General features: G+C 36.0%; 1 protein-coding gene across 1 annotated transcript in view; it reads right to left on the bottom strand.

Annotated features, from left to right (window-relative positions):
• LOC150081911 (uncharacterized) overlaps nucleotides 1–25,146 on the bottom strand; it is a 370,485-nt gene that overhangs the window by 308,708 nt on the left and 36,631 nt on the right. Inside the window, 1 exon segment of the mRNA XM_090380362.1 lies at nucleotides 15,322–15,442. Coding sequence (XP_090236488.1) covers nucleotides 15,322–15,442 — 121 coding nt within the window.

Below are 25,146 nucleotides of genomic sequence, written 5' to 3'. Positions count from 1 at the left end.
GAAAACTGGTGGGGGAAAAAATTTTTTTTTTTTTTTTTTTTTTTTTTTTTAAATGGTATAGTATCTGTAGTTAACTGGATGTAGAAATCAAAACAATATTGAGGTAAACTTCACTTATTATTTTACAAATAGAAATAATATATGTAATGATGAATGCTGTTAAATACATGGTGCACAAACTGCCCAGGATAGTTGAGAGTCATAATAGCTTAGGAAGTAGCGGTGAAAAGCAGCTAAACTTTGTTAAGGTGAAAAATAGATTGTGTAAAGGAAGATGATAGCATCCCACATATTGCATTTGTAAAACTAATGGCTCACATGACATAAGAAATAGGGCCAAGTAAAGCAGAAAGATGAATGAAGTAGAGGTAAGTAGATGAGCTATTTGTAGTTCCAAATTGCAAATGATGTTATAATTAAGACCCTGAATAAATGTCTGGGAGTGTGTACGTCATGTATTTAAGGTCAGTTGTGTAAGTAAGGATAATAACATGATAGATAATGAAAATTAAAAAAGTATAAATATATACATAGTTAATACACTGTGATTGGCCATGAAATCGACTTCATCATCACTAACAGAAGATATATTGTGAATGATGTTACCATCCTGAATAAGGTAAATGTTGGAAGTGATCACAGAATGGTAAGATGTACACTTGATATAGATGTAGGAAAGGAAAGGAAAAAACTGACTCGAGTAAATAATACAAAGAGGAGGAGAAAAAGCAGTATGTACTGGAACTTAAGAACAAGTTTGAGCTTCTGCAGACTGCTCAGGACCAAGATATCAACGAGGAATATTACAACTTTCTGAAAGTGATAAAGCCCAAGAAACCTATAGGGAAACAGAAATCCAAAGAAGAAAAAATTAGTCAAGAAACACTTTTCATGATGGACCAAAGACGACAAATGAAGAGCAAGAAAAACACTGACAGGGAGAAAATTGAGTATACTGAGTTATGCAAAGCCATTAGAAAGAGACTCAGAGAGGACATAAGAAGATTTAACACAAGAAAAGTAGAACAAGCATTAAGGGAAAACAAAGGATTTAAATCAGCAGCCATGAGCAGTAGTACAGAAAGACAAATGATACTGAAACTGAAGAAAAGCGATGGTGTACTTATAAACAGCAGAGAAGGCATAAATAGCAGTTATTAAATAGCAGAAGACTACTATAGAGAATTATACAAGGAGCGAGGGAATGATAGCAGCAGTGGGGAAGATGGATTGCAAAGTAGCAACACATACAACATACCCGATATTCTTCCTGATGAGGTAGAACATGCATTGAAGAAAATGAAGAATCGGAAAGCCCAGAGGGGAAGATGAAGTTACTGTAGAGTTGTTAAAATTGGGAGGAAGAGACATAACACAAAAACTGGCAAGGCTCTTCACAAAGTGCATTAGAAAAGGTGTGACACCTAAGCAATGGAATAATGCAATCATAGCTTTGCTGCATAAGAAAGGAGATAAATCATTAATTGAAAATTACAGACCAATTTGCTTGTTATTCCACATCTACAAATTGTTCACAAAGGTCGTTACTAACAGATTAGAAAAAATACTTGATTAGAATCAACCGAAATAGCAAGCTGGCTTTAGGACAGGATTCTCAACTATGGATCACCTTCACATAATATCACAGCTAATGGAGAAAGCAAACGAATATAAAACACCATTATGCCTGGCATTTGTGGATTATGAAAAGGCATTTGACTCCATACAGCATAAGGCAATATTTCGGGCACTGGAAAGACAAGGCATAGATACCCCATATATTATGATTTTGAAGAAAATATATGAGAGTGCTACCTCCTTTATTAGACTAGACAAAGACAGTAGCAAATTTAAAATCGAGAAAGGAGTTCGACAAGGAGACACAATATCTCCGAAGCTGTTTACTGCTGCCCTTGAGGAAGCTTTCAGAAGATTAGACTGGTTGCAGAAAGGAGTCAATGTGAACGGAGAGTACTTAAACCATTTACGATTTGCAGATGACATTGTGGTTATAAGCCACGATCCCGAAGAATTAGAGGAAAATCTTAATCAATTATGCACAGTTAGTAAGGATTTTTTGGACTAAAGATGAATATGGCTAAAACAAAAGTAATGATGAACAAGTATGCCACGGAAGGGGAAATAATGATTGAAGGAGCAGTAATTGAAAAGGTGGAGTCATATCCTTATCTGGGACAAGTTATTAGCTGTAATAATGATAAATGGCTGGAAGTCAAGAGAAGAATAAATTTTGGATGGATAGCATTCAGGAAATATAGTCACATACTGAAGAGCAATATCCCAGTTTGTCTGAAACTGTAAAATAATGAATCAATGTATACTCCCCACCATGACTTATGGAAGTGAAACTTGGGCACTCGCCAAAAGAATGGAAGAGAAGCTGAGAACTACATAGCGAAGAATGGAACGAATTATATTGGGAATCAGACTGTTAGATAAGAAGAGAAACACATGGATTAGGCAGCAAACTCAAGTAAAGGACATTCTTATCAAAACTAAAGAACTAAAATGGTCTTGGGCAGGACACATAGCTTGAAGACATGATGACAGATGGACTAAGAAAATAACAGAATGGTACCCAAGAGGAGCTAGAAGAAAACCTGGAAGACAAAGGTGGAGATGGATAGATGAAATTCATGAGTTTTTGGGTAGTAAATGGATGGCCAGTGCTCAAAACAGAAGGAACTGGAAAGTTGCTGGAGAGGCCTTCATCCTGCAGTCAATTGAAAATGGCTGATGATGCTGATGGTGATTGGCCAATTGGTGGGTACAGGTTTTCTAAGTTGTAAGACACCACAGAGGCCAAGTTCAATATTTATAAACTATTTACAAACTTGGTGGACATGGGTTATTGTCATCAATTATTGCTGATTATGTTGTCTATATTGATGGCTTTAACATAGTCAAACATGAAAAACAGTTTTTTATGTTTGACAATGTTAAGGGCTTTACAGAAGTGGTAGCAGAGATATGCTGTAGGAAAAAGGTTGTTTATCATTTTTTTATATAGCATCCTGATGTTGTTGATGGTTACTTCCTTATTGCTGCGGATGGTTGCTATCCTGATGGTTTGTGCTAGTATAACATTGGCATGCACTGTGTGTATATATTGATCTTGACCGTGGACACACGATCACAGGAGATTTAAGTATTGTTGCAGATCAAGTATTCAGATATATACTAGCTCAAGGATTCAAATTCAGGCCATGCAACAAAATAAAGCTGACTACCTTCAAGAACCAGCTATTAAATTACTGCTTTCTTCGGGCACATAAATAACACACCAATAGAGGCATACCATATGTGGATAGCAATACATTCACTTTATTAATAAATAAATTTACATCATAAAATTCAAATAGATATAGCCAGTACAAAGCCAGCTATTATAACCTAGCTAAACTAAAACTACTAGAGATGCATGAAAACTTCATTACACCAGTAGACAAATTATCAAATAACTATGCTTTAATTTGCAAAGCATTTTATGCACACACCTTGAGAACTGAACTTAACTCCAGCAGCACATACAAACCCATGATGTTCAGTTCCTACAATATTATTACAAAGAAACTTATAGCCTTTAACAAAAATTTAATACTGAATATAGGTAATTACAGTCTGCCATATATATATACAGTCGATTCCGGTTATTTGGGACACATCGGGACTGTACATTTTGGCCCGATTAAGCGGCTGCCCCAATTATCCGAAGTTTCACGTAAATAGTTAAAAATATAATTTACCCCCCCCCCCCACCTTTACAATTAGTTCACTGTACAATCAAATCACGTTACAACGAACTCAAAATAGTAAAGTACCGTCACTATACGATATGCAGTAAGCGCCGGTCATTATGATCACGTTTGTGAATTGAATTTTAATTCTATTAAACAGCGATTCTAATTATCGAAAATAGGAGGAATATTATCCACAGGCTATAAAAGTAAAGATATATTAAGCACAAATTTACCCTTTATTACCTTACCAATTAAAAAATTAAATGATACGTGAAAATCGGAAGAATATACGTGATAATCGGAATAATTAATACGTACTGTAATATGTACATACTAACTAAACTAGTTGACATTTCTGTTCACTGACATTTGTTGGTGGGGACTGAAATTTAAAACAGTAAAAAGATAAGCAATCAATAACAAAGAACAGGGCACACACAAATTGCAAGTAACACAACACGCGCAAGTGAGAACGGAGTAACAAATTAGGAAGCTTTAAAAATAGGAATGAAGAGAAGATTCTGAAAATTATTTTTTTTATATGATTGAAGATTCCAGCTGCCGGTATTATCGCAAATTCAATAAGATCGAGTTTACTGTCCGTTTATGATAGATTGCACTAACAGAAAAGCCCAATAAACAGGTGACTGCTAATTGTTTTTATTGTTTTATGGTCGTGACCTCCAGAAATCCGACCGAACTACGTGGTACGGTCGGAGACAATCGTAGGGTAATCTCCAGTGCTGAGGTCTCCTGCCCCGATTAAACGGCATTTTGTCCCAATTAAGCGAAGTAAACCCTGGCTATTTTCTCGATTGGTTTTTGTTTTTTAAGATTTGCCCCAAATAAACGGCTGCCCCGATTAACCAGTGGCCCAAATAACCGGAATCCACTGTATATATATATATATATATATATATATATATACACACACAGTTGATTCCAGTTATTTGGGACACATCGGGACTAGTGCATTTTGGCCCGATTAAGCGGCTGCCCCAATTATCCAAAGTTTCACGTAAATAGTTAAAAATACAATGGACCCCACTTTACAATTGGTTCACTGTACAATCAAATCACATTATGATGGACTCACCACAGTAAAGTACCATTCACTATACGATGTGTAGAAGCACCGGTCATTGTGATCATGTTTGTGAATTGAAATTTAATTCTATTAAACAGCGATTCTAATTAGCAAAACTAGGAGGAATATTATCCACAGGCTATAAAAGTGAAGATATATTAAGCACAAATTTACCCTTTATTACCTTACCAATTAAAAAAATTAAATGATACATGAAAATCTGAAGAATATACGTGATAATCGCAATAGTTAATACATACTGTAATATGTACATACTAACTAGTTGACATTTCTGTTCACTGACATTTGTGGATGGGGGTTAAAATTAAAAGCAGTGAAGAGATAAGCAATCAATAACAAAGAACATGGCAACAAGTTATGAAGCTTTAAAAATAGGAATGAAAAGATGATTCTGAAAATTAATTTTTTTATGATTGAAGATTCCATGGAAGTGTCAACACATTTCACCACAATAACCCACAAAATTCCAGCTGTCAGTATTATCGCAAATTCAGTAAGATTGAGTTTACTATCCGTTTATGATAGATTGCACTAACAATAAAGCACAATAAACAGGTGACTGCTAATTGTTTTTGTTTTATGGTTGTGACCTCCAGAAATCCAACCGAACCACGTGGTACAGTCGGTACCACGTGGTTCAGTTAGGGTAATCTCCAGTGCTGCGGTCTCCTGCCCTGATTAAACGGCATGTTTTCCCAATTAAGCAAAGTAAACCCTGGCTATTTTCTCGATTATGTTCTGTTTTTTAAGATTTCCCCAAATAAATGGCTGCCCCGAATTAACCGGTGGCCCAATAACCGGAATCCACTGTACTTTATTCCAAAATTCCATAAAAAACCCCCGTAGGATTCAGATTTATAACCTCATGCAAGAATAGTTATATACACAAACCTGGAAAAACTCTTGAACGTCTACTACAACCCTTGTTGAGTATTACACAATATAACAGAATTATAGGCAACAATCTACCAGTATTAAAATCCTTACAGAATAACATTTCCAGTATACAAACTTTTGACTTCCATAGCTTGTTTACCAGCATTAACAGAACCAAGCTGAAAACAGTGCTTAAAGATATATACACAAAATATAGACAGTCATAACCTGCAATACCACCTACTGGAACAACTTATTGAACCTATGTATCTCTAATAACTTTGTAGATGATGGCAAAACTGTATTAATAGAATGGAACAACCATGGGAAGTCCTGCTTCATGCATAATAGCAAACCTATATCTACATTGGTCTGAAACCTCATTTCCACAGGAGCTTAACTTCTACAGATATATAGACTACCTCGTAGTAATTAACTGGCCAAACTTCATCACGGAATATGGACACATACCCCAATGAGCTCAAACTGGAAAAAACAAACAATGATACCACAGCCAATTTCCTGGATTTCAAAATTACTGTAATAAATAGTATAGCTACCATCAACCTGTACAACAAACGTGATGCATTTAATTTTAAAATAGTCAACCTCACACAGTGGTATTCCAATATATCTTAAGGAGTGCATGCCAATGCACTCCTTAAGATATATTGGAATACCACTAGCACAATATACTAGCACAAAGCATCAGGATAGAAACCATCTGCAGCAATAAGGAAATAACCATCAACAACATCAGGATGCTATATAAAAAACTGATAAACAACCTTCTTCCTACAGAATATCTCCACTACCACTTCTGTAAAGCCCTTAACATTGTCAAACATAAAAAACTGTTTTTCATGTTTGACAATGTTAAAGCCATTGATATAGACAACATAATCAACAATAATTGATGACAATAACCTATGTCCACCAAGTTTGTAAATAGTGTATAAATAATGAACTTGGCCTCTGTGGTGTCTTACAACTTAGAAAACCTGTATCCACCAATTGGCCAATCAGTGTATTAACTATGTATATATTTATACTTGTTTTAATTTTAATTTTTCATTATCTATCTATCATGTTATTATCCTTACTCACACAACTGATCTTAAATACATGATGTATATACACTCCCAGACATTTGTTCAGGGTCTTAATTATAACAACAATAGCTCATCTACTTACCTCTATTTCATTCATCTTTCTGCTTTACTTGTCCCTACTTCTTATGTCCTGTGAGCCATTAGTTTTACAGACACAATATGCGGGATTCTACCATCTTCCTTTACCCAATCATTTTTCTCCCTTAACAAAGTTTAGCTGCTTTTCACCACTACTTTGTAAGCTATTATAACTCTCAACTATCCTGGGCAGTTTGTGCTCCATGTATTTAACAGCGTTCATCATCATATATATATTGTTTCGATCTATACATCCAGCTAGCTTACAGACACTATACCATTAAAAAAAAAAAAAAATTTTTCCACCTGTTTTCTAACGCTAGGAACCGCTCGTGAACCTATACAGAAATATACAGGCACGCTGCCATCTTGGCCATTTTCAATCTTGCAAGGTAACGGTAAGTTCTTGCCTATTCCTACATTTTGATTTCATTACTTTTAAGTTTTTCCAATTCTTTTTGCTTGCTTCTGTAAGGTCGTCAATGATCTGTATGCCCTACTAATAATTATAATGACATTTATTGGCACAATTTATTAGGCCTTATTCTTGCCACAAAATTTCAAATTTCATTCTTAACACATGTCTATAGCTTGTGTGTACCATAGCATACAGAGCAGGTCGGAAACAGAAGCATGAACATTGCAGTCTTTCTCATAATTTCGGTGAATGACCTCTGACGAAGACACCAAAATTGTGAAAAACACTGCAATGTAGTCTTATTTTGCCAAATATTTGTCTCTTTTTCATATTGTACTTGGTCACTTCATCCTACCATATATCACTACATTTCTTATCCATTTCTTCTAGTTCACTTCTCATGTATACCGTAGATTTAGTATTAAACACAAAAGCTTCTTCACACTTTCTTCATACAAATATATATATATACAAAGGGTACTAGGAAAGTTTTGCAATACAGCTTTGTTTATTTAATTTTTTCAAAGTAATTTCCTCTACATTCAATACACCTCTCCATCCTCCGAAACCAATCTTTAAACCAGTTCTGCCAAGTTTCACTAGGGAGTAAAGCACACTCGTTGTCCCAAGCCCGTAGAAGGTCCTCATCACTGGAAAACCGCCTCCCTTTTAGCTTCATTTTCACATGCGGGAACAGTGCAAAGTCGCAGGGAGCAAGGTCTGGACTGTAGGGAGGGTGCTCGAGAAGTTTCAGTCCTGTCGTGGTCAAATATTCGGTGCAGGCTTTGGTGCAGTGAGCTTTAGTATTATCGTGATGGAGGTACCAGATGTCCATTCTTGACTTTGGCCGCAGGTTCTTCATAGATCCAATGACTTTAGGCAGGCATTGTTCAGTATACCACTTAGCTGTGACTGTCTTCTGCGTGTCCAAAACGACACATTCCACAATTCCACTCGATTTGAAAAATACAGCTATCATTTTCTTCTTTACAGATCGGGATTTTCTGACAATTACGGGTGTGTCGTCGTCATCATCAAAGACCCAAACTGTGTTTTGAGCCTTGGTCGGTAGATCGTAATAGTACAGCCAAGTCTCGTCACCTGTCACGATGTTGTTCACATACCGAGATTGTCCCTTATCAAACTTTTTTAACATCTCCCGGCACCAAGTCACACGTCGTGTCATCTGCTCTTCAGTCAGTTGATGCGGCACCCAGAGAGAACAAAGTTTCTTCACGTGCAAATGATCTTGCAGAATTGAACGAATTGCTGGTGCATTTAGGCCCAAAGTATCCTCTATCTGTTGGTAGGTCACTCGCCTGTTTTCGTCAAGCATTTTCCTCACAGCAGTAACGTTTTCCTCCGTAACTGACGTTCGTGGCCTTCCCGGCCTCTCAGAATCCTCCAGAGTGAAATTTCCCCTTTGGAATTCTCTATACCACCTGAATATCGTTGTACAATGTGGACAATCATCATCTAGTGCAAGAATCATTTCTTCTAAGCACTGGTCTATGGTTAAACCACGCACGAAATTATACCGCAAAACTGTCCTTATCTCATTTCGTGACCACAATGGCATCGCAAGCACTTTACACTCTCACTACTAATGAATAACTGAGCCCATCGACTTGGCGCGGCGGCTACTATGCACGTATGAACATGTCTCAACATTCAGCAACAAGCAGCTTCCTGTGATTCATTGTTGCGTCATATTGCAAAACTTTCCTAGTACCCTTTGTATATACATTATAGCTGTAGCGTACATTTGCTTATGCAGTGTCCCTGATTCATAATTAATATTACCTTCCTTTTCACTACAATTACTCTCCACCCTCTAGTCTTACTTATTTTCTTAATGGTATTATATATACAGTAAACCCCCCAATATAATGGATTTCAGATTTAACGGACAGGACAAATAATGATACAGTAATGTATATATTAATCTCGACCATATTATTTTTTGGTTATACAAAACTTCAGTTTTAATTATTATTAAAAATTAATAATAATTACCTATTTCCATTATTGTTTTGATAATTACCTACTTTTATTTTTATAATCAAATTCAGGAAATTGTTTTTTATTCTTTCTGAAAATGTGTTCAAATAGCTGTTTTCCCAGATTACAGATAAGAGCAGGTGGTGACATGTGAGCTGAACATGACTTGAGACGCTAAACTGCAGGTCTACCAACTCGCTTTGTTTCGCTGTCAGTCTGCCTCAAGCTATCGTGCGGTCAAGTTATATGCAGTGTTTCTGTGATTTCTGAATTGTGACTTTATTTATTAAATAATTTTCCAATCCTTGCAATTTAAAATGGCATCAAATGATTGAGGAGTTAAAAGAAAGCATGTGAATTTAAACGTGGCACAGAAATTAGAGCTAATTGAGAAATTAGAACAAGGCATCTTAGTAGCACATGTTTGTGAAATTGATGGCATAAAAAAACTGTTTCTGATATCTGTAAATCAAAGGCCAAATTGCAAGATTATTTTATATTGTACAGTACTGTATATTGTATTCAAGCTTTTTTTTTTATATTAAGAACAATAAAAAATGTTCTCCCCCAAGTTACATTCAATTTAACGGACACCCCTTCTCCCCTATTAGTCCGTTAAATCGAGGGTTTACTGTATATATAACTAAAATAAAACAAAACTAAAGATAAGATTAAAATAAAACTTATGTCAGTAGCATGGCAAAACAGCAGAGCGAAAATAGTCAAAATTAAACTTAATAATCAAACCAGTAGGGAGGGAAGGAAAAAAAAGGTAACAAGACTAAAAATATTGTAGCAGGAACTCTCCAAAATAATTTAGAAAATCTAAACAAAGAATAATAAATAAAAATAATTAAATTTAGATGCCAATTACATAGAAATTTAATGGTGCCCACCAAGTCCAAATTGCATGAAATATCACAAATAGAGACAAACTAACTACAATAAAATAAAACCAAAATAAACAAAAATAGACTGCCGTTATGCCCCACATCGACAGAGGACCACAAAGCCAATAATGGTCAGGGAATCACTACATTTCAATCATTAGACAAATCACTGCAAAGGCAAGTCGATCGAAAGATCAGTTAGCCATCCGATCCACAGTTCGAACCACCAACGCAGAGGATTTGAATAACGGTGGTCCTTAAGCAGTGAAAAATAAAAAATAACAGATACAAGCAGCACTCCAAAGCAAGGCCACACCACTGACAAGATGTAATAAGCTTAACCAGATTATATAGACAAATAATATACTAAAGAGGGCAGCACAGGAGCAGCATTAGTAAATCAACCCAATACAGCCATGAATTTGAATAATGAACAGTAGTTGAAAACGGAATCATTAATGAAAGAAAATAAAAAGGTAAAGCACACATCAGAGGCAGCAAAATGCATATTCCTCTACACCAGTGGTCTCAAACTGGCAGGCCGCATCTGGCCCGCCGAAGCAATTTTACACGGTCCACAAATACATTTCAATTATGTATTTGTTGTAAATACGGTTCTTATATTCACTCTCATTTTGATAAAAAAAATTCCGGCCCGTCAGCTGCTTTCAGATTGTCCATTCAGCCAGCATGCAATTTGAGTTTGAGACCACTGCCCTACATGATGCTTAAAATATAACTAAAATGTGTGCTTTACCTTTTTATTTTCTTTCAATTAATGATTCCGTTTTCAACTATTGTTCATTATTCAAATATATGTATATCACATGGCAGTATTGGGTTGATTTGCTAATGCTGCACCTGTGCCGCCCTCTATAATTTATTATTTGTTTATATAATCTGGTTAAGCTTACATTTTGTCAGTGGTGCAGCCATGCTTTGGAGTGCTTGTATCTGTATTTTTTTATTTTTCACTCCATGAGGACCACTGTTATTCAAATCCTCTGCATTGGTGGTTCGATCTGTGGATCGGATGGCTGACTGATCTTTCAATCGGCTTCCCTTTGCGGTGATTTGTCTAACGATTGAAATGCAGTGATTCCCTAACCATTATTGGCCTTGTGGTCCTCTATAGATGTGGGGCATAATGGCAGTCTATTTTTGTTTATTTAATTGTAGTTAGTTTATGTCTCTATTTGTGATATTTCATGCAATTTGGGCTTGGTGGGCACCATTAAATTTCTATGTAATGGGCATCTAAATTTAATTGATTATTTATTTATTTATTATTCTTCATTTAGATTTTCTAAATTATTTTGTAGAGTTTCTGCTACAATATTTTTATTCTTGTTACCTTTTTTCACTTCCCTCTCTATTGGTTTGATTATTACATTTATTTTTGACAATCTTCCCTCTACTGTTTTGTCATGCTACTGTCATAAGTTTTATTTTAATCTTATCTTTAGTTTTATTTCATTTAATTATATTTCAAGCACCATGTAGAGGAATATGCATTTTGCTGTCTTTGATGTGTGCTTTACCTTTTTATTTTCTTTCATTAATGATTCCATTTTCAACTATTGTTCGTTATTCAAGTGTGTACACACACACACGCGCACACACACACACGCACGCACGTTCAAAGAAAGTGCATCACCTAGGAATTTCACATTTCTAACTCTTTTTTTGCGATGGTATGTTACATTAATGACAAACACCACAAATAGAAATATAAACAAAAGATATTTATTAATAGTTAAGGCAAAGCTAAGTAATATTTGACAGGTACGAGTACTCTCAAAACATTCCAAAATGAGCATTTGCAACCTTTATATAACAGTTTTGGTAAACACAACAATTATGACTGAAAATGTTATCATAAGCCCTCAAATTTGCTTCAGTTTATCATTTTAAATGGAAAACAAAATGAAAAGTTCACCAGGTGCAAACTAATATCTAGTTGAACTGCCTCTGGCCCTGATGACAACAGTACACTGTCGAGACATTCACAAGATCAATTTTTGAAGATAATCAACTGATAGTTTGTGGTTCCAAACAGGAATTATGGCTTCCTGAAGTTCACGAAAGGTTTTTTGGTTTCTTTCTGGCAACTGCAGATTCCACACTACCAACAGTTCTCTATAGGATTCAGCTCCAGGCTGTTTCCTTGTCAGCTAAGAGTTGTAATGGACCATTTTTTCACCTGTAACAAATGTAAACACATTACTGTCAAACCTCTAATACAGAAATAAAGCTAAAGTAACTACAGAAACTGGCCTGATGACAAGGAGCAGAGTCATCCTGAAAGATGCAGTTACTTGGCAGGCTGAAATGGTCTCTAATGGTTGGCAGCAATACGATACACCGTGATACGAAATGCACCCCCCCATATCATTTGGCTGGTAGGGAATTTCACTGTAGACACCATACAGTCTGGATGGTATTCTTCACCACATCTACAGTGAATCATTTGTCTCCCAATCAGAGCCATGCAGGTTGAATTTCTCATTCGAGAAAATAACTGACTTCCATTGCTCGGGGGTCCATTTACCATGCTCCTTACACCAAATTAATCAGGCCCTTTTCATTTTTTGTGCAAGGAGGGGGCTTCTTCTTAGGACGATGGGCTACAATGCCATTTTTGAAGAGGCGTCTTCTGACTGTTATTGCACTTGCAATAACCACTCCTGTACGTTCTTCCCATTCTCTTTTCTGCTTAGAAAAAGAAACTTTACAGTTTTTAAGGAATAAGCGCTTCAAAACGCGGTCCTGTTTTGGCGTAGAGACTTCTTTGGGTCTGGTTCCTTTTTTCCTATCAGCAGAACCAGTATTCTTGAGTTTGGAAAGAAATCTACTCACTGTCAACTGATTACAAGACACTCTATAAGCAATATGATGGGAAGAACAGCCTTCTTCACGTAAAGCAATAATATCACTCTTTCTTCTTGGCGTCAACTGCATGTAACTCGCCAACCTGACACAAGCAAGGAATGACTGCAACTGTTGCAGAGCGTGCTTATATAGCTGAAAGTAACAGCTGATGCAATATTACGTCATCACCTACGCATGTCAATTTTATCTGAGGCAATCTGTAAGAAATATTGCCATATTTCTTTATTTGGACGACATTATTCGGACGACAATTACAATTTTAATGGGTGATGCACTTTCTTTGAACACCAGTGTGTGTGTGTGTATGTGTATATATATATATATATTTTTTTTTTTAAGCACCAATATCGGTTCCAGCAGGAAACTAGGAATTTAAAAAAATATCCTGCTTAAGTCAGTGCCAATTGTGCTCCTTTGTTGCTATCAGATTTAACCTAATAATATTTACTGTTTGTTTGGCAAAACTTTCAAAAAAGTTCTGAATTAATCTTTCCTGTATTTCTCCTTCCTTCCTCACAAATTCTTGGTGGTTCTCCCTTAACAAAAAATTACACGTAAAAGTTCCCCAATACTGTAATCAATTCGAAATTGTTACTAAATATTGGTATTACTAGTGGAAAATACTTACACAGTATCAGCCAAAAAGAAAAAAAAAAAAAAAAAAAAAAAAAATCTCTTCTCACATCATCTGTCCATCCTCTCTACTACTTTAATATGTCTGGTGCTTTCTTAAATTTATTGACACTACTTACTTCCACAACACCAGGTGGAAGTCTGTTCCAATGATTATCTATCCTCTGCACATCTCTCCCATAACCACCCTTCTTCAATTTAAAGATATGACCTCCCTCATAAGGACTGTCTAAACAAGAGTAAGCATGCCAATAAAATTTAACTTATTCAACCCTGAAGACTTAAGACAAACATCTCAATCATATCTCCTCATAGGTGCCTTGTTTACAGATGCAGGAATTTAAAGAATTAGTCTTTCTAGATCATCACAATTAAATGCATTGTTATGATAGTAATATCACAATGCATTTAATTTCAAAAAACCCTGTTCTGCTATAAAAAAAAAAAAAAACATGGTGCACTTATCCTGACATTTTCAGTAATGTTCAAATTTAGACAAAACACTTTAATTAGAATGACTCTGTTGCATTAATAAACGTTACAGTTACAACATTAATTTTTTCTAAGCAGCTGGAACTCTAAAAATATTCCCTACCATGGAATATTATTTTCACATCCACAAAGGAATGAAAGCCCTTCTACAAAATACCTTCAAAAAATTTTTGATAAATCGATGAATCTTATCTTGCAAACTTCTGCCACTTCTTATTACATAGGCATTCAGTTTTTCTGAATACCTTCTGAGCACACCCTTGTAGCAGTTTTGAGCATATCCTTTGAACTTGATTTATGCACAATTTGGGACAGCAGCAGTACAGGATTCACTAGATTCTGTAAGTTTTCAAGAAGCTACCATTAAGTTGAGTAGCGTCATCTAACTATTAATCTACAAATCCATTTTAAAGCAGTACCATTTGAAACAGGACAATGGCACCAAGAGGACCAAATTAGCTGTGTACAAGTCACCTATGTATCAACCTTGACATACAGAGATGAGGTATCTTTGTAGCGTGGAACAGAAGACAAGACGAGACAGAATCCGCAAACAAACTATACTATACATTGAACATAATTCCACTTCAAATGCATATCCAAGAAGTCCAACTTCAATGGTGTGGCCATATCATCAGAATGGACGACAACCAGTTTCCACATTTGGCCTGGGAAGCCAAACCCTCTGGAGTGCAACCAAGAAAGAAGCCATGATTGAAATAGGAAGATAACATCCATAATAGCCTGGTCAAGATAGGGATGACCTGGAGAGAGGTTAGAACCAATGCCCGTGACAGGAAAAGATGTTAGTCTCAGTGAAACCTCGACACCACATGGTACAAGAGGAGTGAGTAAGTACCAATGGAAACAGAAGGAACACTGGATCTCACTACAAGGTTCATCCAATCCTCAAACAATATCATGAGATAGTTAAAGGAATCAAATTCAGGACATATTTACCCTTTACATAATTGTAAACAAACCGGCTATTTAATTAATGGTTTAACATTTTTTTAACATTATGAAAATTTACATAATTTGCAACTATTCTATTTCTTACCCAATAAGGAAGCTCAAAATCGGGAAGGGATGGTTTCTCACAGATTGCCAATGCATGGTGAAGAGTGATGAAAGTAAAAAGAAGATACCTTAGGCCCCAGTGATGGTATATGATATATAATCTGTAATGTTTTAATACTTTTATCAATTTCAAAGTTCATAATAATTAAATAAAGAATTTAATTAGGTATAGGGGATCCTCGTTATCCGAGGATAACTGGTTCCAGAAAATTCCACTTAAAACGGGGACCAATTTTCATAACTTTTATTATTTAAATAAAAGTAAATGCAACTAGGCATAATATTTTAAGAGTTTAAGATTCTATATCTATATAATATCAGTGTAGATACACCACAGACAACCCTTAAAGAAAAACTATGATAGTAGCATGAAAAGCATCATTTCGTCTGTATCTCATATTGTGCTCATCCTTCACAACAAGTTGCCATGTATTGCACAACTCTGAATAAGTAACGCTTCACTAATAGAGAAGACTATTGTTACATATTCTCGGTGGGCACCACCACCCAGACAGCACCATTTCAGAGTTAGTTGGCTTTTCATGGGTGGGTGGGTAGGCAGGTACCCTGTTATTGCAAGTGAAGCCTTACTTATTCAAGGTAGTGCAATACATGGACAACTCATTGTAAAGGATGAGTAGATATGGTGTATCTACACCGATATTATATAATAATGTTTATTATGTATTTGTACACAGTAAAAAATGGATGAAGGAATTGAAAAATGAGAAAATTATTTTATTAGACATTTTTTTATTATAATACTTTACACAATCTAAGTAAAGTATGTTATATAATATGTTACACAAATGAAGTAAAGTTTATTGAAGTTGCACTATTTTTCAGTTGTATGAATAAAGAATGAATCCAGTTGTTAGTGTTTTTTTTTTTTTGTCTTATTTTTTCAGATAAAATTGTGTCATAGCATTTAGTTATGTCTAACTTTTCGCTTAACATTTGTTACACGATCATGAAGATCGTTCTCACAAAAAATATTCAACTGCTTGGTCAATTTTCTCAAGGGAAAGAAAGCTTTAATTCTTTAATTTTCAAATCTTCGTAACTGCAGGGACTCAGATAATGAATACTCTGATACTGGGGACCCCCATACTACTTAAAAAAGTAATAATCTTTTATTTCTTTTGTTGATCTAAATAGAAACAGTAATGAAATAGAATTCTAAATTTAACTAAATGAAGAAAAATATCAATTAAACTAAACTTTTATATAAAATGAAAAACTGTGTTCATTCAAGGGATAGGCATTTTTACTCTTATGCGCAAGATGTGATCAAGAAGTTTGGGGAAACTTCTTGATCACACCTTTGATCACAACTAATGCTTGGGAAATGAAACTTACTGGATATTCAGATTTACTTCCTTCCGAGGGTCTCCTTGATACTGCATAGCCTGATTCCAATGCTTCTGCAACTTCTGGAAGCATTTCTGATAGGCTTATTTTTAAATTATCAATTGTTCGTATTATGTTCTGAATAATTTCCTCAGTCACTGCAAATCATGATCTTTCAACGGTGCAATTCCCCCAAACTAAATCTGTCAATTTAATTCTTAAAAATCAGCAATGATACAAGTACCAATTACCTGAAGCCCACTTTTACAGTAATTTTTTTTTCAAATTGCATTATGCAATTGCTATAGAGTTGTTTTGAAGTATTCTTGTTCTTTGACTATGTGAGATATATTAATAATAAACAATGCCCTATGATTAAAAAATTCAACATGCATAATTTTTTTTTTTTTTTTTTTTTTGACTAGAAAGGCATTGTTCATTTGATCAAGATTGTCCTTCTTCGGGCATGCTAAAGACCGAGTCTTTCATTGAGGACTGGGCCTTTTTTTCCAGTTAACAGCCATACACCCAAGTTCATAACCAGTAATGATGGAAGTAAAATGTGAGTCAGAAGAAGCACACTGAAGGTTCTAACATGTGAGAACTCACTGCCCTCTGATAATCGGTGAGGATGGCAGGCACAAACTTGGCTGAAACATGTTCCATTCCCAAATCTGGTGTTAAAACCTACTGATGTATCCAATAAGAAATACCAACTTCATAGATAGTTAAACATCAATAACTCCTGATCATATTTTGAACAAATGAATCACTGTTTTTTTAAAGTGAAAAGTGATCAAAGCAAGGATCATCTTTGGCAAAGAAGTTGCTTCCATTAAACTTTGCCAACTTCTGAAAAGTCTTTTAATAATAAATAGAATCTTCTCTTGAATGTGATCAAACAAGATTTATAGCCATCTTCCCAAAACTTTAAATTTGAAATGCCATTCTGTTGTTCTTGGTTATTTTAAGGCAAATCAGCATTCTAGGCCAAATTACACCAGTGTATTATGTTCCATAAGAGTATGTTTGTGTTCAAGTCAACCTGCATGTTTTTGGTATAAAAGTATAAATTGCAGGAAAACCTTACTCTCTCACTCTCTCTGTCCTCAGGTGCCAGTCTAAGGAGATTCACTAGGCTGCTATTTGGCACCCTCATGGTGCTGCTAAATATACAATATTAAATTTTATTTATCAATTTTATTTATGCATATTGAAAATAAACAAATTGTTCATAAAAAAATCTGAGGCACAGTACCTATTAAGCATTTTATTTATTGGTATCTTGCTGCCAAGTTTTCTAAACTCTGACTGATGAATTCAATTCAGAATTTATGTAATTTGAATGCATTAGGACTGCAAACCTGCAACTTTAGATAGAGCTCAACATTCAATTCCATTTTCAGAAGGTTCTTCACTAGTACTGCTAATTTCTATTATTTTCCAGGAGTAAGAGATTATTACAGTCATATGGGTTTAAAAATATCTCAACAGAGTTTAGAGTATTTTAGAGACACGATCCTTACCCTCTACCTACTCTTTTTCCCATTGGTCAGTTTCGTATTCAGTAAGATCAGGTTCCTGAGTATTTAAAGCACTCCAGAGATCTAATTAGAGTTCCTCAGTGTGCAGTACAATTTGGCCTTGTGATCACGTTATACAACTCCTCCCAGTAAGTACATGCTTTTGATTTATTTATAAACTTCATAGTTTGTAACTTTTTATTAGAAGGAATAGTCAGTATTTATTTACATAAATTTAAGCAAGTTTCATGTTTTAAATGGCACTTTCTTATTAATATCTTGTGTTGTTATACTGCAGCCATTATCAATCCACTGCAGGATGGAAGCTTCCGCAACAATTCATGGTGAGGGATTTGGACAATAGTCTGCCATGCTGATCCAGTGCGGGTTGACAGATCGACTGTATTTAGCAGTAAGGGGGCTTGAACCCTGGTTTACTCAAAGAGCATGTGACACTGCGCTCCCACTCCTGACCACTTGGCTACGGAGGCCTCCATTGTTATATACTGTGTTTTAAAATCTAGTTAAAGAATTTCCCAACTAGCACATATTACATTCCATAAATAACTCTACAAACTATCTAGTAGAGTAGATATATTTAATGATTCAAGATAATTCAGAATATAATTTTAATTATGGATCTAAGCAGCATGGTGCACAGGTAAGCTGCAAAATTGATGATTGAAGATAATAAAATACTTAAACCTAAGTTGGTTTAATTATGTTTACTTCCAAATTGGAAGTATGTACATAATGGAATCAAACGTTCTAGTATTTTCTTACCACTTCTTCAGTGACAGCTGTCTTTGTAATATTACCATCAGAAAACATGCACAATGCACAGTAACGAGAACAAGTTCAGATGACCAAGGTGACCTTTTTGTGACAGTGATATCGCAAAGAGAGCTGTCACTGAAGATGTGGTAAGAAAATATCATGAAATGTTTGACTCCATTATGTACATACAAATATTCCCAATTCAGAAATGAACAGAATTATACCAACATAGGTTTGAGTGTTTCATTATCTTCAAACATCTAACTACAGAATTGGGTTCATGTCATGCTTTGCCAATCTAATTTTATAGAAATCAAAAAATACTATATCCCAAATCTGATTTAGTTACTGGAATTGTTTGAGGTCTAACTGTATCAGTATACTAATTAAAATACTTCATATGAAAAAGTGTTTTATTAAATCTTTCCTACTTAGTAGTACTCCATGTAATGTACTTCAAGCGTAATTAAAAATTAGTGTTCTAATTACACTTTACATTTAATTTTTAATGCTAGTTATAATAAATGTAAATAATATAATTCTTATTGGGATATCAAATGACTAGAATCATTAATTTAGTCAACTATACAAAAATATTTTTTCACAATCAGCTTGCTTAAAATTTTTTTTTCACGTTTCTATTTCAATCTTGTATTTACATTATCAAATACTAATGATTATTATTAAACTAAAATAACAATTAAAGAAGAAACAACATCAACTGCATGGCACTGCCTGTCTCATGACATCATAAATGGAAAGAATAAATGTACACCTCACTTTACCCTATCAACTAAGAAATACAGTTCAAGACTTAGACCTAAATCGATGTCAGATAAACTATCAAGACATGTGGTAGAGAAGAAAATGCATGGGATGCATATAAATTAACAGGTGATACAGAAGCATATGATAAATAAAAACTAGTCTGTAATCAAGTCACAAAGGAGGTTAGACAAGCCAAGGCAAATTATGAAAAGATCTGTAAGAATGCCAAGAAACGCAGCAAAGATTTCTTTAATTATATTAACAACAGAAAGAAGTGACTTAAACACATTGATATACTTGATGTCAATGGTTTAACCGTTGATGACCCTGCACAGGTAGCTGGGAGCCCAAATAGGTATTTTGCATCTACATTCACAAATGACGAACTCTGACCTAGAGCCAAATGATTTTGTGATAACTGAAAAGAAAGTGAAGAGAAATTGAATATAAATATAAATAAGGCAACTGGGGTGAATGGGATCTATCCATAAGGGAGCCAGCAAAGAAGGATATGATAAATAAAAATTCATCATATCCTTCATCATAAATAATTATCATAAATAATGGTCATATCTTTGGCCATAATTATGAGAGCATTTTTTGATTCAAGGGAGATCCCTGTGGACTCCAGTCCACAGGGAACTCCCCTAAATTCAAAGATGACTGGGGATATGTGAATATATCATCAATTCACCAAGGGAGACATCAGTAATTACAGACCTGTTAGCTTAACTTCTGTTTCAGGGAAAATAATGGAGTCACTGGTTAAAGAAGTAATGCAGGACCATCTAGACAAGACTATAGTTATGGAATTGTTAAGGGGAGATCCTGTCTGACCAATCTGATTGGGTACTATGATGCTGTGCCAAAGGAACCAGATGTAAAAATAATTCTGATGCCATATACTTGGATTTTTTTTGGGAAAAGCTTTTGATACTGTTGCACAAAATGCTACTGAACAAATTGAAGCAGTATGACATTAAGGGAAAGGTTACTGCTATTGATAAAGGTATGGTCAAGTGGGAGAAGACAGTGGTTATCAATGGACACTGCCCTTTGCAAATGTTATTAATGAAGTGCAGCATTGTTTTCTGTATTTATTAATGATATTGATGAGAGTATTTCAGGCTTAATGGTTAAGTTTGCGGATGATACCAAGTTTGACAGGATGGTTAATGATAGTAATGAAGGTATGCAGTAGCAAGAAGATCTAGAAAAATTAGGCAGATAGGCTAAGAAATGGCAATTTAAGTTTAACGTTTGCAAGGTGCTGTATATGGGTAACAATAATCCCAGAGTAACATATCAACTGCGTTGTACTACACCTGGGGTAGCAGAAAATGAAAATAACCTGGGGATAATGGTGCAGTCTAACATGAAGTTCTCTGGGCAGTGCAGATAGGCTGCCATGATGGCTCATGGAGTTTTGTCATCGATATACAGAAAGTTTTCTGTATATCGATGACAAAACCTTATCCCTAGTAGGGATAAGGAGGTGATTACCCCATTGTATAATGGCAATGATGAGGTCACATCTTGAGTACAACATACAGGTCTAGAGGCCTCATTTTCGGAAGGATATAGAACTGCTGGAATGGGTTCAAAGAAGGGAAATGTTCTTGATAAGAGCAGCTTTAGGTCTGCAAATTGCAGCATCTGGAGACTAGGCAACTGTGAGCTAATCTGATAGAGGTGTTTAAGGCTATGAATGGATTGAGCAAACTCTGCACTGATGGAATTGTTCCTCTTGCTCAGACTATGCATAGACATTCTCTCAGATATGCCAGACAAGCTGTACTTGCTACCTGGAAGTCTAAAACACTGATGGAACTAATATTCAGGAGACACCCAAGTCAACTGTACCCAATTTCTGCAAAGTCCGGTTGGCCTTTGACAGCCAAATCCTCTGCTTGCACCTTCATGATGGTGGGAATCTTAGTAATCCTGGGTATAACTCCCATGCGCAAGCACGCTGTGGTTGACCACAGAGGTGTGAACCAACATAAGCAGAAGTCAATGTGTGGCACCTACACCACACAGAGGAATGCTGCCCCTCTGTGTCACTAGACAATACTAGGTGGTAGATGACTCTCATCAACCGGTGCAATACCACCACTTTGCTTATTGGAGGCTTGTAGTGAAGGAACCCATATTTAGTATCTAGAACTAAATTCCAGTCAACCCTTCCTCATCTCTACCATCTTGAAGTATGACTGATATCTTTTGAGGTTATGATGGATATCATGCCGAGATCCACACTTCCTAACATTTCGAGGGTACAGCTCTAAAACTGTGTTCGCAGGCCGGCCACTAGTTACTACACCAGACCGAACTTATTGGTAACTCTCTAGGAGGCTTCCAGATCAGCTAGTTTATAATCTTGCTACTGCTACTCTGCCAGATAGCGACTCTAGGGCACGTTATGTCAAGCATCTGGGATTATTCTTACCATGTGTACGCCATATCCAAAAATTTCATTACTTCATACAGCATGTCCCCACCACTTCTTACTATTGAAAACACCATTTATTGTCAAACTAATAGAGTAAGCTTATCAGCAAAAAGATCTAAGCCTCCCAAATAATTCCTAATTCATTTCACAAATATAAGTGGTCTCAATTCTAATCTCAACGATGCCCATTTCCACTTGCGTCTGCCAAACCCCATGTACTTTTTCTGACAGAATATAAGTTAACAGTTGATTCAACTACTGCTCATCTCAGTTGCACGAATTATTCACTGAATGATCCCTTTTGCCTCAAAGACTTGGTAATTTGGAATCTCCTCTTTTCAATCTTCTCTGGCTTAAAATCTCTCTACTTCATTGTGTCAAATTCATCTGTTGTCTCTACCATTCTCCCAACTGCAGTAATCACTTGGAGCCCTTTGACTTAATCTATCTGCAAATTGAGTTTCTCCAGTCTAACTTTCCTAAGAGTGAGGTAATTTTCCTCGGTGATTTTAATGTTCACAACTCCAGCTGGCTTCCATTTTCTAGTCACACCAAACCAGCTGGCTAAGGATTTTGCAATTACTAATGACCTTACACATATTGTTCATTTAACTACAAGAATATCAAACAATCCGAACCATACAGCCAACACGCTTGATCTTTTTCTCACAAATAACCCTTCCAAGTACATGGTCGAAGTGAGTGGTCCTTTAGGCACCACAGATCAGAACTTGGTGATTGTCTTTTCTCCAATGCTCCCTTTGTCTCATGGTATTTCCCAACCTCTTATTGTTTGGCATTACAAGAATGCAAAATGGGATGACCTGCGAGATGTCTTTTCTTCATCTCCTTGGTTGTATTACTGTTTCAAAACTTCTGATGTAAATGTTTGCTCAGATCGTGTCAGTGAAATTATTCTTGTAGGAATGGAATCCTTTATCCCACACTCCACTTTAAAATCTCGTTCTTTATCGAAACCTTGGATTTCCAATAAACGTGCTAAGGCTGATCAAGAGAAGAATGTTGCATATCGTAATTGGCTTGTTTCTAATTCTTCAGTTTCATTTTCTGCCTACACCAAAGCTCGCAACAATTGTAAAGCAGTTATTAATCGGTCCAGACTAGATTTTTAACAGGCTAAGAGTAGAAAACTTGCTTCTTGCCCTAATGGTAGCCGAGCATTCTGGCCACAACTTTTTCCCATCTCTGCTCCCACCTCTGTCAAAACCAGATGGTTCTGTTGTCACTTGAGCCAAGGATAAAGATGACCTACTAGCACCCCATTTTTCTTCCAACTCATTTATTAATGATCTTGGTAAAACACCTCCCACCATTCCCAACACACTCCATTCACAATTCCTCCTGTTGTCTTCCGTCAAAAGGATGTCAGAAGGATATTGACGAATCTTGATGCTAAGAAAGCTCCAGGTCCTGATGGTATTTCTCCACTTGTTCTCAGAACCTGTGCTCCTGAACTTACTCCTGTTCTTTGCCGCTTTTTTCACTTTCTTATTCCAAAGGTGTTTTTTCCTTCTGATTGGAAATTTGCTCATATCCAGCCAGTTCCTAAAAAGGGTGACAAATCCCTGCCATACAATTATCGTCCCATTGCAATTACTTCTACTCTTTCTAAAGTAATGGAGAAATCAATTAACCGCCAACTCTTAAACTACCTAAAAACCTTCCGTCTGATCAACGATCGCCAGGATGGATTCCGTCAGGGTCGATCCGCTGGTGATATTCTGGCTTATGTTACCCATTTGTGGACAAATTCAATGGAAAAGTTTGGTGAAACACAAGCAGTTGCTCTTGACATCTCAAAGGCTTTCGATCGTGTTTGGCATATAGGTCTTCTGAACAAGCATCCTTCTTATGGTTTGTCAACTGTTTTTTGTAATTGGTTATCCAGTTTTCCCTCTGACCGTTTACTGAGGATGTTGGCAGATGGCAATCTGTCTAACTTCTCCACTAATGCTGGTGTCCCCCAAGGTTCAGTTCTTTCCCTCACTCTTTTCCTCTTGTATATTAATGACATTCTTAGATTGATGGGAAATCCTATCCATAGTTTTGCCGATGATAGCACATTGCATTCCACTTTCAAATTTGAGAAAACTTGCCCTGCTCAATCAGCTTCAACTTCTCGAATATTTGCTACCAACTCCTTAAATGCCGATCTCCAGGTAATTCTCCAGTGGGGCAAAGACAACTTAATTGATTTCAATCCTTCTAAAACTCAGTCCTGCCTTATATCTTGGAAAAAGGATTTTTCAGCTCCTATACTTATCTTTGGTGACACTCCGATTTCTAGGCAAGATGATATATCTCTTTTGGGGATTACCCTGACTTCTAATCTCTCTTGACACAAACACTTTACAAATATTGCTTCCTCTGCTTCTAAAAAACTTGGTTTTCTCTTTTGCTCTCGGCGTTACTTTTTTTCCAAACAGCTGTTCACTCTGTACAAATCACAAATCTGCTCTACCATGGAATATTTTCCCCACATCTGGGGAGGTGCCCCTAAAACCTCTCTCAGGCTTCTAGATTTCATTCAGAAGAGGGAAGTTAGGTTATTTAATGACTAAAAAAACCTCTAATCTCTAAAAATCTCTGTGTGCACCAGTGCAGAGAGTGTCTAGAAATTAGGAAATAACTCAGCATTCTACTGGGCGTCTATGAGAGCTTGAGGTATAGGGTAGATGCCCTCGAAGAAATTAATATGAGGGGCCCGTCAAGCTCTCAGCTGCCCAGCTCAATGCCAGAGCTCCCTCCTGGGCATCAGGCAAAAAAGCGGCAATCTCCAAGACAGAATGCGCTGGTCCCAAAGGAACTAGTTATTGTAGGTGACTATTGTCAGGGAGGTGGGGAATATATTGTGTAAAAAGGATAGAGGCAAAAGTTGATACCATTGTAAAGCATATATCATCTTTTAAGGGCA

Source organism: Mastigoproctus giganteus, chromosome 8, assembly GCF_048544385.1.
Source record: "Mastigoproctus giganteus isolate SK-2022 chromosome 8, ASM4854438v1, whole genome shotgun sequence".
Classification (NCBI taxonomy): domain Eukaryota; kingdom Metazoa; phylum Arthropoda; class Arachnida; order Uropygi; family Thelyphonidae; genus Mastigoproctus; species Mastigoproctus giganteus.
Note: the sequence above shows the minus strand (reverse complement) of the source record. Positions and strands in the feature narration are given on the sequence as shown.